This window comes from Apium graveolens, chromosome 5 (genome assembly GCF_009905375.1).
Source record: "Apium graveolens cultivar Ventura chromosome 5, ASM990537v1, whole genome shotgun sequence".
Classification (NCBI taxonomy): Eukaryota; Viridiplantae; Streptophyta; class Magnoliopsida; order Apiales; family Apiaceae; genus Apium; species Apium graveolens.
In genome coordinates, this window is record NC_133651.1 from 4,723,515 (window position 1) to 4,738,862 (window position 15,348).

The 15,348-nt window shown below is 34.9% G+C and overlaps 1 protein-coding gene across 3 annotated transcripts; it reads left to right on the forward strand.

Moving 5' to 3' along the window:
- Window positions 1-2,476: 2,476 nt before the first annotated feature.
- LOC141662052 (uncharacterized) lies at window positions 2,477-7,302 on the forward strand. 3 transcript variants are annotated; one of them, XM_074469106.1, is made up of 13 exons: window positions 2,477-2,784; window positions 3,147-3,185; window positions 3,277-3,425; window positions 3,609-3,684; window positions 4,323-4,620; window positions 4,714-4,823; window positions 4,927-4,974; window positions 5,051-5,254; window positions 5,516-5,617; window positions 5,727-5,857; window positions 5,962-6,097; window positions 6,781-6,903; window positions 6,984-7,302. In XM_074469106.1, exons 1-13 carry the CDS (start codon window positions 2,588-2,590, stop codon window positions 7,006-7,008), a joined length of 1,638 nt encoding a protein of 545 aa, XP_074325207.1. In that variant the 5' UTR covers window positions 2,477-2,587; the 3' UTR covers window positions 7,009-7,302. The 3 variants fall into 3 exon arrangements, with proteins under 3 accessions (XP_074325207.1, XP_074325205.1, XP_074325206.1); XM_074469104.1 differs by having other exon boundaries at window positions 2,479-2,784; window positions 6,778-6,903; XM_074469105.1 differs by having other exon boundaries at window positions 2,479-2,784; window positions 5,730-5,857; window positions 6,778-6,903.
- Window positions 7,303-15,348: the final 8,046 nt, after the last annotated feature.

Genomic DNA, 15,348 nt, shown 5'->3' on the forward strand with positions numbered 1-15,348 from the left:
CGGATCAGAATGTGTTAAATGTTGGGCTTGGAAATAATCCTAGCTATGTTTGGCGTGGTATTGTTCAAGGTCTGGAAGCTCTTAAAGCTGGTGCAAGGAGAAAGATTGGAAATGGTGAGGAGACGATGGTGTGGGATGTACCATGCCTTCCGGATGTGAAAAATGGTTTTGTTAGCCCAATGGAGCATGATAAGAGAACCAATGTCAAGGTTAGTAATTTGATGGTTGCTGGGGAAAAAAGATGGGACGTTGAGATATTGTATAATATTTTTTGCTCGAGAGATGCAGAACTCATAAGACGAATTCCAATACCAATGGTGAACAATGCGGACTCCTGGTACTGGATGCTTTATGACAAAGGAGTTTTTACAGTAAAAAGTTGTTATAGATGGATCCGGGGAGAATGTTCTACTGTTTATTCTGATATGTGGAAAAAGTTATGGTTCCCTGAGAAGGTGACAAATTTCTTATGGCGTCTATGTAAAGGGTGCTTACCAACTAATGCAGCACTGTTGTCAAGACATGTTGATATAGATGTTTGGTGTTCGTGATGCCACTGTGAAACAGAAACGGTTATCCATGTGATGTTCTTTTGTGACTTTGCAAAATCAGTTTGGCAAACTACAGGTGTTCACTACTTGCTTTAATGTTCTACAGACGAAACAACTTGTGCAATCTTTGCAAGATTATTTGAACGAAGTACGAGGGACCAAAGTGTTGAAATTGCCATGGTCTGTTGGAGTCTATGGAACATGAGAAATAACTGGGTTTAGAACCGTGTAAATGGCTCAGTTTTTGGTGTAAGAAATAATGTCAGTCAATTACTTATCAAATGGAAGAAGCTCGGATCAAAGAAAAAGACAGAAGGACTCGAGATGAAGTAGGAGCACAAGCCTGGAAGCCTCCGGATGCAGGATGGTTGAAAATTAATATAGATGCTGCGATGTTCCTTAATAGCAGTATATGTGTTGGTGCTATTATTAGAGATGAAAACTCGTATTTTTTAGCAGCGAGAGGAAAGAAAGTTGCGGGTGCGTGAATGGCCAGAGAGGCAGAGGCAATTAGCCTTAAGGAAGCCTTGTCGTGGATCATTGACAAGGGGTATAAGCAGTGTATAATCGAAACAGATTTGTCTGCTCTAGCTGCTGCGTGTAATGGTAGACAAGGAGAAGCTCTTTTTGGTACCATTGTCATTAATTGTATTCGGTTACTTAAGCACGTAAATCAAGTGCTAGTTATTTTTATTTATCGCTTTGCGAATACGGTAGCTCATAGGCTCGCCAAAGCTGCCCATTCTATAAAAGACAAAGGGGAGTGGTATGCCACTCCACCTCAATTCCTTAATCATATTTTGAGTTTGGATATATAATTTAATGAATGTGCGGGCTTTTATTAAAAAAAACAACTGTAGCCTCCTCCCCCTCTTCTTCTCCCATCATAGGGTTGGGGTTTGTCCTATCATAAGTTAATTGAGGGGCTTTCACTGGTTTTCTCCGATGGAAAGCCCTAATCCTTTCAAATTTTTTTATTCTCGTTAATTTTCTTTCAATAAAACCCAAATTTTTGGGCGTTTGCGTGTCTCTCCTGTTGGAGTGTGTGTTTTGTCTATTCTTTTGGAGTGTTTTCATTGTGTTTTTGTTAAGTTATGGTTGATTTTATTTGGGGTTGGATCTGTTGAGAACGATTTTGTTGATATTTTTGGTGACCTGGAAAGCATTCATCAAATCTGGGGCGGTGGTAATTATTGCAAGAGCTCAGCTTTCACAATCAAAGATTGTTCATCTTTCCAGAGTTTACACTTTCGGCATGTCTATAGCTGCTATCCGGCGTGTAGATAGTTGGGGTGCTTTCGACATGTTTATAACTGGTATTCGGCATGTAGATAGCTAGGGTGCCGTTTCTCCAATCTCAGTTTGTGCGATTGATGTTTCTAAATACCGGGCTAACAATAATATTTACGTGATATAGTTAATTGTGATGTTGTTGTTTTCTGGGATGTTGGTGCAGTTTGTATCGCTTGAAATATCTTTATTTCGCTTTTAGTTTCAAGAATTCTTAAATTCAGTGTATTAAACAATCAGGAAACAAATCATCTAATTGGTTTTAGTATGTTGTTTGTTTTCCAGCCTTGTTGTATCGGTAATTGGGAGTTTGTCCCGAATGTATTATGTTTAAGTTAATAAAATTTATGCCTCCTGAGTCATACTCTATCGCTAAAATGCGGTTTACCTTGGTTCACGTGATTTGCAGGCTATTACGTGAGCCCGTATGGTTTACCGGTGCGAATCCGAAGGGTAGCGGCTGTAGGTTACCTACAATAAAAATAATAGTTTTTTATTTGCCAAAAAAAAAGTTTGTTTATGATTTTTATTATAATTAATTTATACAAAATTTTCTTTCATGAATTTCATTTTTTTCCTAAAAAAATAATTTCGTTTTTAATTTGGGATACATACTATAGTTTTATGAAAGCCAAAAACATCAATCAATCAATTTGATTATAACGAACCCAAACGTGGACGATTGAAAATTAGGGTTTCACACACCAACAATATCTCTCGAATCAAATTAATCAAATCGGAGAAAGATGTGGCACGAAGCTCGTCGATCGGAGAGAAAGGTCCACGATATGATGGACGCTGCTCGTAAGCGAGCTCAAAGACGCGCCGTTTATCTCGCCAAGCGTCGGGGCGACCCGCAACAATCCATTCAAGTTTCCGGATCTCGTTGCCGTATGTACCGTGACGACGGTCTTTATCAAGCTACTCAAGATCAGCAAGGCCTGTATGTGTTTTTTTTTAAAATAAATCCCTAATTTTTACTTCATTTTTTGTTTAATTTATTTTCTACTTAAATGTTGTTATTTATAATGTTCTTTGATTGTTAGCGTAATTTGTAGTAGGATTAGGATGTAGGTGATTTGATTTTGGCACTGAATAGTATATGTTAGGAGCTATATTTTTCGTTATTTTTCGTGGCATGATTCCTTAATTCTAAGTTATAAAGTTGTTTTTACGAGTATCTATCTATTACTATAATTCAAGGGATAACTTCCAAGTTCCGTCCTTGCTCATTTTTTCCCCGTAGTTTAGCTACATTTTGTAATGGACGCTTGTTGTTCTTTGTTAATATTTCTTTGAAATCAGGATACCATGGAATGGGAAACAGGATGTCATGATTGACAGGTAATTTCCTCTAAAAGAATTAGTTAGAATGTAGTCTGGCTTGTATAGGGAAAACGTTAGTGTTTATACTTACTGGATTTATGTTTGGCAGATTTGATGGTCGTGCTCTACTGGATTTTATCAGAGACTCTGATTCACGACGAATCCGGGTTCCTGATAAGACGGAAGAAGAGGAAGAACTTGAAGAGTTCGTTAATTTTGAGCGTTATCGGGATTTAATTAAGCATCGACGTAGAGGATGTCGGTACTTGTTTACTTCTTATAATCTATTCGGCTCTATACATTACTAATGTAAATATTGAGTTTAATTTTGTTCTTAACAAGGCAACCACAACAATACCCCGAAAAATTTATATTCTTATGGAGCAAATGGAATTTATATACTTTGGCTTTACGAGCTGTGCATTTTTTTCCTCATGGCAGTTACGGATGGAGATGGATTGCAACACGTTCATCTAGAAATGGAGGCAAAGAATGTTGCATTATTCGGATTAGACAGGTTTACATCATATATACCTATTACTACTTTCCCTAATTGGGTGCCTGATGAAACTTATGTATAGCATATATTGTGGTTGGGATGGCTGGCAGGTGCACCGCCACCCAAACTCTAATCTTTTCGTAAATTTAGTTTTAAATTATGTGTATATATATTTAAATCTTGTATGTAAGTGTAATGATTTTAAAATATCTTACTTTCCCCCTCCAAGTAGGATATCATGCAAATGATATATCTAAATTTTGACAGAAGGATATAAAAAACTTGTTATTTGTATGTTGAATTTGAAGTGTATTAATCAAATTTTATAGTTTATGGTTTTGTTATTGATTATTTTAATATATACGTTTAAATGTATTTTTAAAATGTAAGGTGTTTATATTTTTGCATGTGCAACCTCTCAGTCCTGGCTCAGTCTTTTGCCAAGAGCATCGACAAACTTGATAGAACAACATCAACCGGAAAATAGACTGTTTAAATGTATACCCAATTTATTTTTACCAATTTTCTTTGTTTGCGGTTTCCCCCTTTTAGATTAATTTATGACTAGGAGTGATAATGACAAAATTTTAAGTGTATCCACTTTATTCATTTGTATACTTTCTTATGATTTGTTTTTTTTTGTATTCATTTGGTAGATCTCAACCTGCTCAGCCAACAGCAAACAAGGGAACTTATTCTCAAGTGGGTTTTTCTTATGACGGAGAAGGAAAACAGGAAACGCAGTATTCAGACGGTGATGACAATGATGAGGACGAAGATGAGGATGATGACGACGACGAGGATTTTAACAGTGATGATAGCAATGATGAAGGAATGGATTTAATCGCAAAAGATTATGGGGTGAAGAGGTATGGGTGGCTTGTATACATGGATAAAAAGGCTAAAGAAGAAGAAAGAAGGCAAAAAGAAATAGTAAAGGGAGATCCTACTATGGTACGTCTGCCCGGAGAACCATATGTAGTGATACTTGTGTAGTTTGAATATAAAATCCGGATTATATGACTACGGTTAATTTTTAACTTGCAGAAAAAGTTGAGTCGCAAAGACAGGAGGAAGGCATCTCAGATAGAAAGGGAGAGGGAAAGAGAAGTTGCTAGGGGTGTTGGAACTAGAGTGCTTCATCATGACCCCTACAGGTATGCTGCTTCTTTTTCTGATTAGTTTCTAATACATGTATTATCACTTATGGACCGGAGATCTTTTTATGCCTAAATGATTCTCGATATTTATGGTTTCCAGGGAGTCTAGACGAAGTCCAACTTATGAAGCTTATCCTCGTTCTAGAAGGCATGCTTTGTTTACCTTTCTTTTTTTTACTTGTTACAATGTTCGGTCCACTCACTTTTTTCACTGCCTTTGCTAGATCAAGGTCAAGGTCATATTCCCCATCACGTTCTAGGCGCAATGCTCGTGGTGCTCATTCCGAAGATGTTTCTCGAAGCAAGTCAAGAGCTCCTAAAATAGAATACATTACTGAATTTGGCGGAGCTGGAGAAGGAGCTGAGCCAAAGGTCGTGGGCTACTCACCACCACCATCTCCTCGGTCTGAAGCCAGCCCTTTGAACCGGTCGGAGCACTTGACCTTTTATTCTTGCAAAAGATAGATTGGGCAGTCATTACTCTGCTGCTGCTTACACCCATTTTGTTAGCTGAGGCAAACTTTTGTGGTTTAAAATTAGATCAGTGTTAGGATTTTATCAGCATAAGCAGAGAGGAAGATTGAAGCGAACATCTGTTTCTGAAGTTTAATTCTCCCTGAAATGGGCTATATATGAATGCATCCGAGAAGTGTTGAACGGGCATCTCTAATGCTTCTCCTTTTCTGCAGGCCATCATCTGGTCACATACTTGAGGCCCTTCATGTTGATCCTGCATCTGGTGTATCACTGGATAAGGAAAAGAATTCTAAATTGTTAAAACCACCAGCAAGGTATGATAGGGATTGTAGACCTGTGGAAAATTATGCGGCCCACATGCTTAAGCCTAATGATGATCTTGAAGTTTTAGTACACTAAGCAGTGTGTGTTCATCTACATTAGCAGCACATCATCAGCACTGGCAAAATTAAAAGCGACAGGTAGTGCGAGCCTTCCTAAGCAGCAGGCCGAGAAAAAGGAAACACCGCAAGAGCGGCTGAAACGAATTATGAGCAAACAACTAAATAAACAGAGTATGTAATGCAGAGCATTTGACTAAATCAGTCTTCCTTTATTATAGATGTCAGAAGTCTATAATTATGTTTTGAACCTAACTGATTGGTGACTGGTTGTATAGTTAAGAAAGACACTGCTGTTGAAATGGCTAAGAAACGTGAACAAGATCGTCAAAGGCTCGAGAAACTTGCGGAAACTAACCGGTTGAGTAGGTATAGACGTCGGAGCCGGAGCAGAAGTTATAGCCGTTCTCCAAGGTAAATCAAATCCAATCTGCCCATGTTGCATATGAGTATAACGATTATGTGTACAGAATTTCACTTGCTACAAATTGTTGTTTCTGAAAATGGTATTTACATAAAGGATCGCCTAATAATATTATTATTATTTCAATGCAGCGTTCATTGTTCTCTTTAAGTTTTGGTCTATGTTTTTATCTATTGTTCTGGCACTCTTCACACTTTGACAATTGCCTCCCATAGAGTAACAGGACGATCATTTTTTTTAATATTGGAAATGCCTGTTTTGTATAGACCATGGAACGAGTCTAGCGATATATCGGCTTTACCCTGAGTCATACAAACTCACATTTTTCAATAGTTTGGTAGATTTGTTGAAATTTGATGGCAGAGGCCTCAGGAAAGCCAGGAGAATGATTTGTTTGTATTCTGTCATTTGTTCCTCTTGGTCCTGAAAATTGCTTTCAGACTACCTGGCCCTGATTCATCCTTTTCAACTCTTACACAAGCAGCACTCATGTTAGACGTGTGTTAGTGCAAGTTATTAGGACTGCTGTTACAATTTCAATAATGTAGCTGAATCTTGGTTAATTCTTTTTTGTTTGAATAAAGTTGTGAGACAATTGAGAAACGACATACTCTTCCATTCTTTTGTGTTTGATGACAAGCCAGTTAAATATCTTGTGGCCTTGTTACAGAAGGCACCGACGCAGTCGAAGTCCGAGCAGGGGCAAGAGTTCACGAAGAAGACATCATTCCCGCTCTCGCTCACCATCTCGTTCGCCCTCCTACTCCCGGTCTCTGTCTCGTTCCCGTTCACCTCGGTAAGCATATGTTTTGGCTGAACAATGCAACCTTTACTTCTGGTTGAAAGGACAATCTGAGTGGAGCTCTATGGTTGCAGGAGAAGAAGCCGGTCTAGGTACTGACTGATTTTTCCTAGCTTGGAGTTGATGCAAACAGATGGGTTTGGCTGTATAGCCAGACTGTAAAGGCGAAAAGTACTCTGTTATTTTCTTGTTATGTTTTACAAAAAACATGGTTTTACCAAATTAGTTTATCCAGTTTCCAGAATGTTTAGTGTTGTGATTAGTATTATATTTTACTTGAACTGAACTGCCGAGTTTGTAATTTATGCTGGAAAATGAAGGTGTCCGTCGCTGCTTACTGGTAAAAAATATTGACCAATTTCTGATGGAGTTATTTGTATTTTTTGTTGTTCATTTTAAGATTTTTTTGTTTTGTAAAACATATGCTACGGGTGTTTGGCTTTAAGTTCAAATTTTAGCATGAAATGAAAATAATATAAAGTTTTATTGAAATAGAAAGCAAGTTCTCCTGAGGTCACTAGTAGGCTTTATTTCAAACATAAAACATACAAATATACAATTATTAAATATACTCTTATTCTTGCTTTTAAAAAAGCGAGAGAAAACTTGTTTTGTTTCTGAAATGGTATAAACATTGTTCAGATTATTCCTGTGTATATTTTAGCCAGTTCTGATACAAAGTTATGAGATTTTAGTACATAAACATGTAATAGCCATGTGATTCTTTTTAAGTTTCCTTTTTTCCATTTCTGATTGCCCTTTATTCCAATTTATCGTATCTCCTATGATTCCATAACACGGAACTCACTATGCCCTTTTTTTGCCTCATTCTGAAAAAAAAGTAAAAGTTGCATAGATGAAACTTGCTTCCAAAACCTTGCTTTATTCCATTTGAATCACACGGACAGTAACATTGTGGGGGTGTACATGAAAATGATACGGAGCATCTCCAACGGTACAAATCTCTTCGCTAAAAGTCTACGCAGCATCTCATAATTAAAATTATAAATATTATATAAAAATATTATGCACTCCAATGTTACAAATTCATTAATTAAAATTTTAGCTAATCTCATTACGTTGATCATATTTGTTAAATCTATGGAGACCGAAAACAATGTATCAAATCATATGTTATCATATTAAAATAAAACATTCTATTTATAACGAACTGAAATAATAAAGACATACTATTTTTAAAATATATTTAAAATACAGCCTATCATTATAGTCAATTTCGCTGTACTTTAATATTTTATAAGTTCAGAAAATTTTAGATAATCAATATTTTTTTTATATGACGTTTGACTTTTGTGCACACACTTCTAAGTACTTTGACAACGTAGTTAAAATAATAATTTTTAATTTTTTTTGTGAATAAAAAATATATAACTAAAACTTTAATTCAGAAAAAGAAATTTTTAAACATTACTCCCTCCGTCCCACCAGGATGTTTACATCTCTGGTGGGCACGGAGACCAATATATATATATATATAAAAGTAGGTAAAGTAATGAAAAATGATGAAAAGTGGTTAAAGTAGTGAGAACTATTAATATTTAATAATAGATTTGAGAGAGTGGAGGAAGTTAGTGGGTATAATAGTGTTTTATATTATTAAAAGTTTACTATTTTTGGAATGTAAAGAAATGGATGAGACGGCCCAAAATAGTAACTGTAAAGAAATGGATGAGACAGAGGGAGTATTATTTTAACTATGTGGTCAATAGACTTAGAAACGTGTGCACAAAAGTCAAACGATATATAAAAAAGACAGAGGAAGGATTATTTAATCAACAATTTTAGTCCATAAGAAATGGAGATGCCATAACGGAAGAGATCAAAAAAAGATCAGAGAAATCTCGCCCTTTCCCCGGGGAGATAAAAGAAAGATCGAGATGCCTTGCACTTTCCCAAAATATGTCTTTTCACCTCTGCCATTTACACTACTTGTGGAATATTCCCATTCCATTCACTTTCCTTTGGCGACACAACCTATTCCTATCGACAAGAGAACTTGATACCATCACCGCACGAGGATAGATGCTAGTCTCTTTCTTTTCTCTTGTGCTAAGTTTGATTTTCTATATTACATTCACTATCCTCCTAGTAGAATATATAAATTTATAATTTCTAGGGTGAAGTCTAAAATTGTTGAGTATTTTCAACTATGGTAACTCATTGTGGCTACCTAATTGCTAAACGAGGCTAATGTTCGTGATTAGGTCTGTACAGAATTCCGGTCTGGACATGTAACTTGGACCGGATCTACTGGTCTGAGACCCGGACCGAACCGAACATACCCGGTCCGGTCCCCGATCCTTACAATTGACAAAATCCGGTTTTCGGTCCGGTTCAAAACCTGATAAAATCCGGTCTATACCTGAATGGACCTGAATTCATATATATAATTATTTTACCTTTAATTGATGTCTTATAAGATCATATATAAATATTAAACATTCACGCATATCATATTTTATTGATCCATATTAATAAATAATAGATTTATATAATAAAATAGATCGATACTACACTTTAAATTACTAAATTTCGTATTTCATATAATAAAATATTGATATTCACACACTTAAAAAATTATATTTACTTTTAAAATATTAAAATATATATTTACTTTTAAATTTTTATTGACGTACCAAGTAACAAAATTTTTAATATATATAAATTTGAAAGAAATATTAAAATAAAATTATATAAATAATTTTTTTATATAAATATTAATTAAACCGGTCCAAACCGGTCCCGTCCGGTCCAATCCGGGTTTTTCCGGTCCGGTCCCAAAACCGGATAGAGCCGGTCCGGTCCTCGGTCCGTGAAATTCTGAAAAAATCTGGTCTTCGGTCCGGTCCGATTTTTAACCTTTGTACAACCCTACTCGTGCCATCTCCAAGCATATATCCAAATTTAAATTATCGAGTGATCTAAATTTGGGACGAGATCTAAATTCTATTACAACCATGTGATCCAAATATAAATTTAAATTAAATCATCAATATTATATTCATATATTTTAATTTTCAGTACTTTAAAAAAGATTGGTTAATTTAATTATAATATTTTTAGTACATTAACAAAATCATTAAATTACAAAAAGTATCAATATTATAATATTAAAAAGATTTGGATTATTGAATAGTAATAATGCAATAGGTAAAAAAAATAGTGATTGAAATTTAGATTAATACTATCTAATGATTCAAATTTAAATCACTTTTTAGTTCAAATTTAAATCACTTTTTAGTTCACGGTTAAAGTGATTTGAAACAAAACTGTCCCGAATTAAAATTTTTAGTTCACCGTTGAAGTTGCTTTGCGACCCACTCATGTAAGTAAGTCGGTTTATACCGAGGAGATCCATGATGAATGTAGTAATGTCATATCAAACAGCCATAACATCTTGCCACACCGCTGCATTTAACTTTAATTAGATGAATTATATGGGATGATTAATCTTTATTTGGACGAAGTTATAGGTTCCACCATCTCTAAATACATTCATTCACACTAATGCACCATGATTGGTTGACCAGAGCGTGCACCCTCCATCAATCACCCCTTCAACCCCACCTTTGGAGCTTGGATTAGGACTAATCAATCAATCAAGCTTTGCTTGCCCCTAATCTAAAATGTATTAAACATTGACCCATTATTCAAGCACATTTATATAGCCCGTATAGGGTACTTTAAAGATATGATTATGTGCAATTTTGGAGGCGTAGAATATAGCTCAATTGTAGTTAGGATAGCAAGTGCATGATTAATCTACAGCATGAACTTTTTAAAAAAAATTGCATTTGTATGCATACCACTCACTATAAAAACTTATAATCTATTGAATAACAAAATCCTAACCAATTTCATAGAGTGTATAAAATTTAATGGGGGCACGAACCGATTCGAGCTTTAGTTTTTTTTCTGATGAATCGGGTCGAGCCGAGCTTTCTTAATGAACAGAAAACCGTTCGAGCTCGAGCTCATTAACGAACGAGCCGAACATGAGCTTTTATCGAACAAAATCGAGCTGAGCCGAACACGAGCTTTCTCCATCAAAACGAGCCGAGCCAAGACAAGATGAAGTAAAAAATTCTGGTCAAAACACCGGTTGACTGTTAAAATAACAAACCAAATACTTTTATTTTTTTCTAAAAATTTTGTGATATCACTGAAATATATTGATCTTAATATCTGTACGGTTGGATCATTTATAAATATTTTTAAAAAAATTGAAATATTAATATGAGCCTAAACACTAGTTACAGGTAATGTTCAAACCATTGGTTGATTATCAAAATAATAAATAAAATAAATTTATTTTTTTCTAAAACTTTTATCATATCACTAAAATATATAGATCTTAACATCCGCACGGTTGGATCATTCATAAATATTTTTAAAAAAACAAAAACATTAATACGAGACTAAACACTAGTTACAAGTATAGGTCAAAACACCGGTTGACTGTTAAAATAACAAATCAAATACATTTATTTTTTAACCCATTATTCAATCACATATATATAGCCCGTATAGGGTACTTTAAAGATATGATTATGTGCTATTTTGGAGGCGTAGAATATAGTTCAATTGTAGTTAAGATAGCTAGTGCATGATTTAGGGGGGTATAATCTCTATAAACGTACCCTACACTACAAATCTACAATCTACAGCATGAACTTTTTTTAAAAAAAATCATTGTATGCATGCCCCTCACTATAAAAACTTATAATATACTCCCCGGCTAATTCTTCACGTTTAGTTCGGGTACAGAAGTTAATAAATATATATAAAGTAGTACTAAAAATATAAAAATGTATAAAAAGTGGGTGAAGTGGTGGGACCCGTTAATTTTTAATGTATAAAAAGGAGATAGTGGACTAAAAGTAGTGTGAAAAGGGAGGAAAAGTGGGAAAGTGGTGGAAACCATTAACTAGTTTTGATAAATTTTGAAATGTAAAGAATTGGATATGACATCTTAAAAGAAAAATGTAAAGAAATGGTTGATACATAGAGAGTATTAAATAATAAAATCCTAACCAAATTCATAGTGTATAAAATTTAGTAGGGGTATGGAGGCTCAATTTGTAAGTGAAGTTGTTTCCATGTGATCAATACTTTTGGATTCAAAAAATCTATTATATTTATAAATTTGGTTTTATGATGATAAACACCAAAATTTATAATCTTAGTGTATCATGCGCCCATGAAAAGAACTGTTTTATATATCAAATAATATCCTAGATATCACCTCTTTACATAGCATGCAAAGCCAAGTGGCCATCAGTTTAGTCCCCCCAAATCTTGATTAATTATTGATATATACATATCATACGAGTGAATAGTGGTTAATGCAAGCCGTGCGGACACTGCATATATAGATTACGAAACAACAATGTGTTTGAGAAATGAGCAGATGACAAAGGTGTATTGGATTAATTGACTAATCAATACTTAAGGGGAACAAATTAAATCCACGAATTCAAACTTGAATACATTCAAAATAATGTAATTGAAGGAAATGAAGATAGATGAGGGAGCAACGGTGCCCACTACAATTTCACGAGAGGACCTCTTCTCTTCTTGTCCCACCTTGCCTACTACCTTCTACTACATCTCTCGACAATCTATCTATTCTCCGTGAGGGCTTTGCCTCCTCTTGGTTTCTCGTTTACACTACTCATGTTGGCGATTTTTGTATTTTTACACTGTTAACGACCTTTTTCGAATCGGTATCAGGTTAAGTAATCAGCCATTCTAAAACCCACCCAAGTTGTTGGAATAATACCTTTTCTATGATCTTATATTAAGATCCTCTCGCTCGAAATTTCATTTACGGGTCGAATAGTGAATCACGGACGCTTATCTTTGAGGCGTTAATTTGTCTTTTTTGTCCACCATAAAACGTCTAAGAGTATCGCGAGCATGATCTCTGATATATTATAAACCAATCACTCTAAAATTTCAAGGAGTCGCATTAAGTTCTTTCTAGGATCTTATATTAACACAAATTACATATCAATGCTCGAAAAGTAAATTAATATATTTAGTAATACCAATCGTCCCCTCCATCTATCATACCTAGTAATATTAACATTTTCCCTCCATCGTACTGATTGTCGAGACAAAGAAATCAAACTTGATACACTCCATACATCGAGTTATGATAGGCATCAAAGGAAAATTTTATGTTATTTAACAATCTGTAACGCGATAGACTGATACTCCCGGTGGAGAATTGCATTGTTAACTTGATACGTTTCAGAGTGTGACAAGACCAGGTACTAGTGTCGAATTTTGAAAAGGACCTGCCCTAGAATTTATGTTAAATACATGCACAAGCTCACCGGCTGTTTGTCAAACCAGTTGCTTTGGCGTATTCAAACAATACACAACAGCAACGTCTGGTTTCCAGAACTGCAACCAATTTTAGTGACTTTGTACAACTATTTGCCTATTTTGTTTGAATAGCCTTGTGTATGTTATGACCGGATGGCATGCATCTAAAAAACACCTACACATATTGCTTTTAATTTTGTGTTTTCCACTGTTTAATACTTGGGTAGTTTGTTGTCTCAACTTTATTGTAACAAGTCACGTTGGCTCTTGAAATTGACCCTAGTCAAACGTCTACTCCAGTTGAGGATCTAATATTTAAGGGTGGTTAATCAATAATTTCTTTATTTTTATCGAGTGTAATATGAAATTCAGGAAGTAAGAATGCTGTTCGACTCACTCTCGATTTTTGAGAAAATTATACATATAACTTTTACCTCATTCAACACATTTTTTTTTGATATGGCCTCTAGTCTCTCACAATTAGAATATTAATGTAAAATTCTAAAAAGATTCTTCCACTTGAGGTTTTAAAATGACTTAATATAGTATTAAAATATAGTATTAGAGTTCAGGCTGGCGAGAGACCTAAGGTTCGATTCCCTAACACCCTCAATATATCATGGACAATTAATAACCCAAAAATGGGCATCGGTGATTCACTCTTTGACCCCATATGTTAAAGAGTATAAGATCGTGTTTGGGTATTCTTCTGCAATTTTAAATTGATTGATTACTTAACATGATATCAGAACTCGGTTTAGGACCGAAATAAAAAAAAAGATAAAGTACACAAATGGATCAAAGAAATAGACTCTCGAAGTCAAGGCCTAACCCAAAGTCAAACAAGAGAGGAAAAAATATGTTTGTTTTGGGCTACCGAGATGCTTTCTTTTTACCTATCAAAGCACCTCTAAATGTTAATCCGCGAAAAACGATAAGAAAAATTCGGAAGAACTCATATACGGAACGAAAGCGACATGTGAAAATACATCAGTTATGGGTATTACTTACATTTTTTGTTGTCAATCATAGCGAAATATATCGTACGATTGAGTGGGGGTGTTAAAGAATATAAGATCATGTTCGGACTTTCCTCTACGACTTTAAGAAGGACTCCAATTGGATGATTGGCTCAAACTGTAGAAGCCTTGAGAGGGACTCAAGTTATTGAAGAGCTCAATGTACTTATAAATCTCAAAGATCTAGTCACCAGGAAGGAACCAGGATATGAGAATTTCACCTAGTTTTTATTCTATTGTACCAATGTAATTGCTCATTATATAAATGTTGAAAATTATCAAATATGTCAATCTTTGTACATTTATTGTCTCACTGTAACTTGGGGTTCGTCTTGTTACCAGGCATGAATTTGTGATAAACAATCTTCTCACAAATTGGGGGAGATTGTTGTGCAAGACATGCCTGTATTATAACAAGACTAAGTCTTATTGACAACTCTAAGATTCAGTTGTATGAAAGTCTAAATCTGTATTTTGTATTGTATTACTCAAGTCTGTAAAAATATTAAAGATCAGACTGGAGTATTTTTCTATAAACAGTCTCAAGCCTGAGAATAAACACTGGAAGAAGATCAACAAGATCATGTCTCAGAGAAAAGGTAAAGAAGCTTGGAGTTGAATAAATCTGTTTTCGGAAAAATGTCTAAGTCAAGATATCTCCAAGTTACAGATCAAGTCATATAGAGAAGTCATTTGAGAACTCCAAAATGACTTATCGAGAAGTCCAAAATGGCTTATAGAGAAGTCTCAGAGATATCGACAAGTCAAATGAAGATATGAAGATTGGAGATATCGACAAGTCAATTTCTCAGTAGATATCTCAGAGATATCGACAAGTCAAAATGCATATAGAGATCTTAGAGATATCGACAAGTTATTTCTACATGCAAAGATTTGGAGACCTTGACAACCCAAGTTCACTTATAGAGAACTCAGATATCTCGACAAGTCAAGTTTACTTATAGAGAACTCAGAGACCTCGACAAGCCAAAGTTACTTATAGAGAACTCAGAGACCTCGACAAGTAAATACACTTATAGAGAACTAAGAGATCTCGATAAGCCAT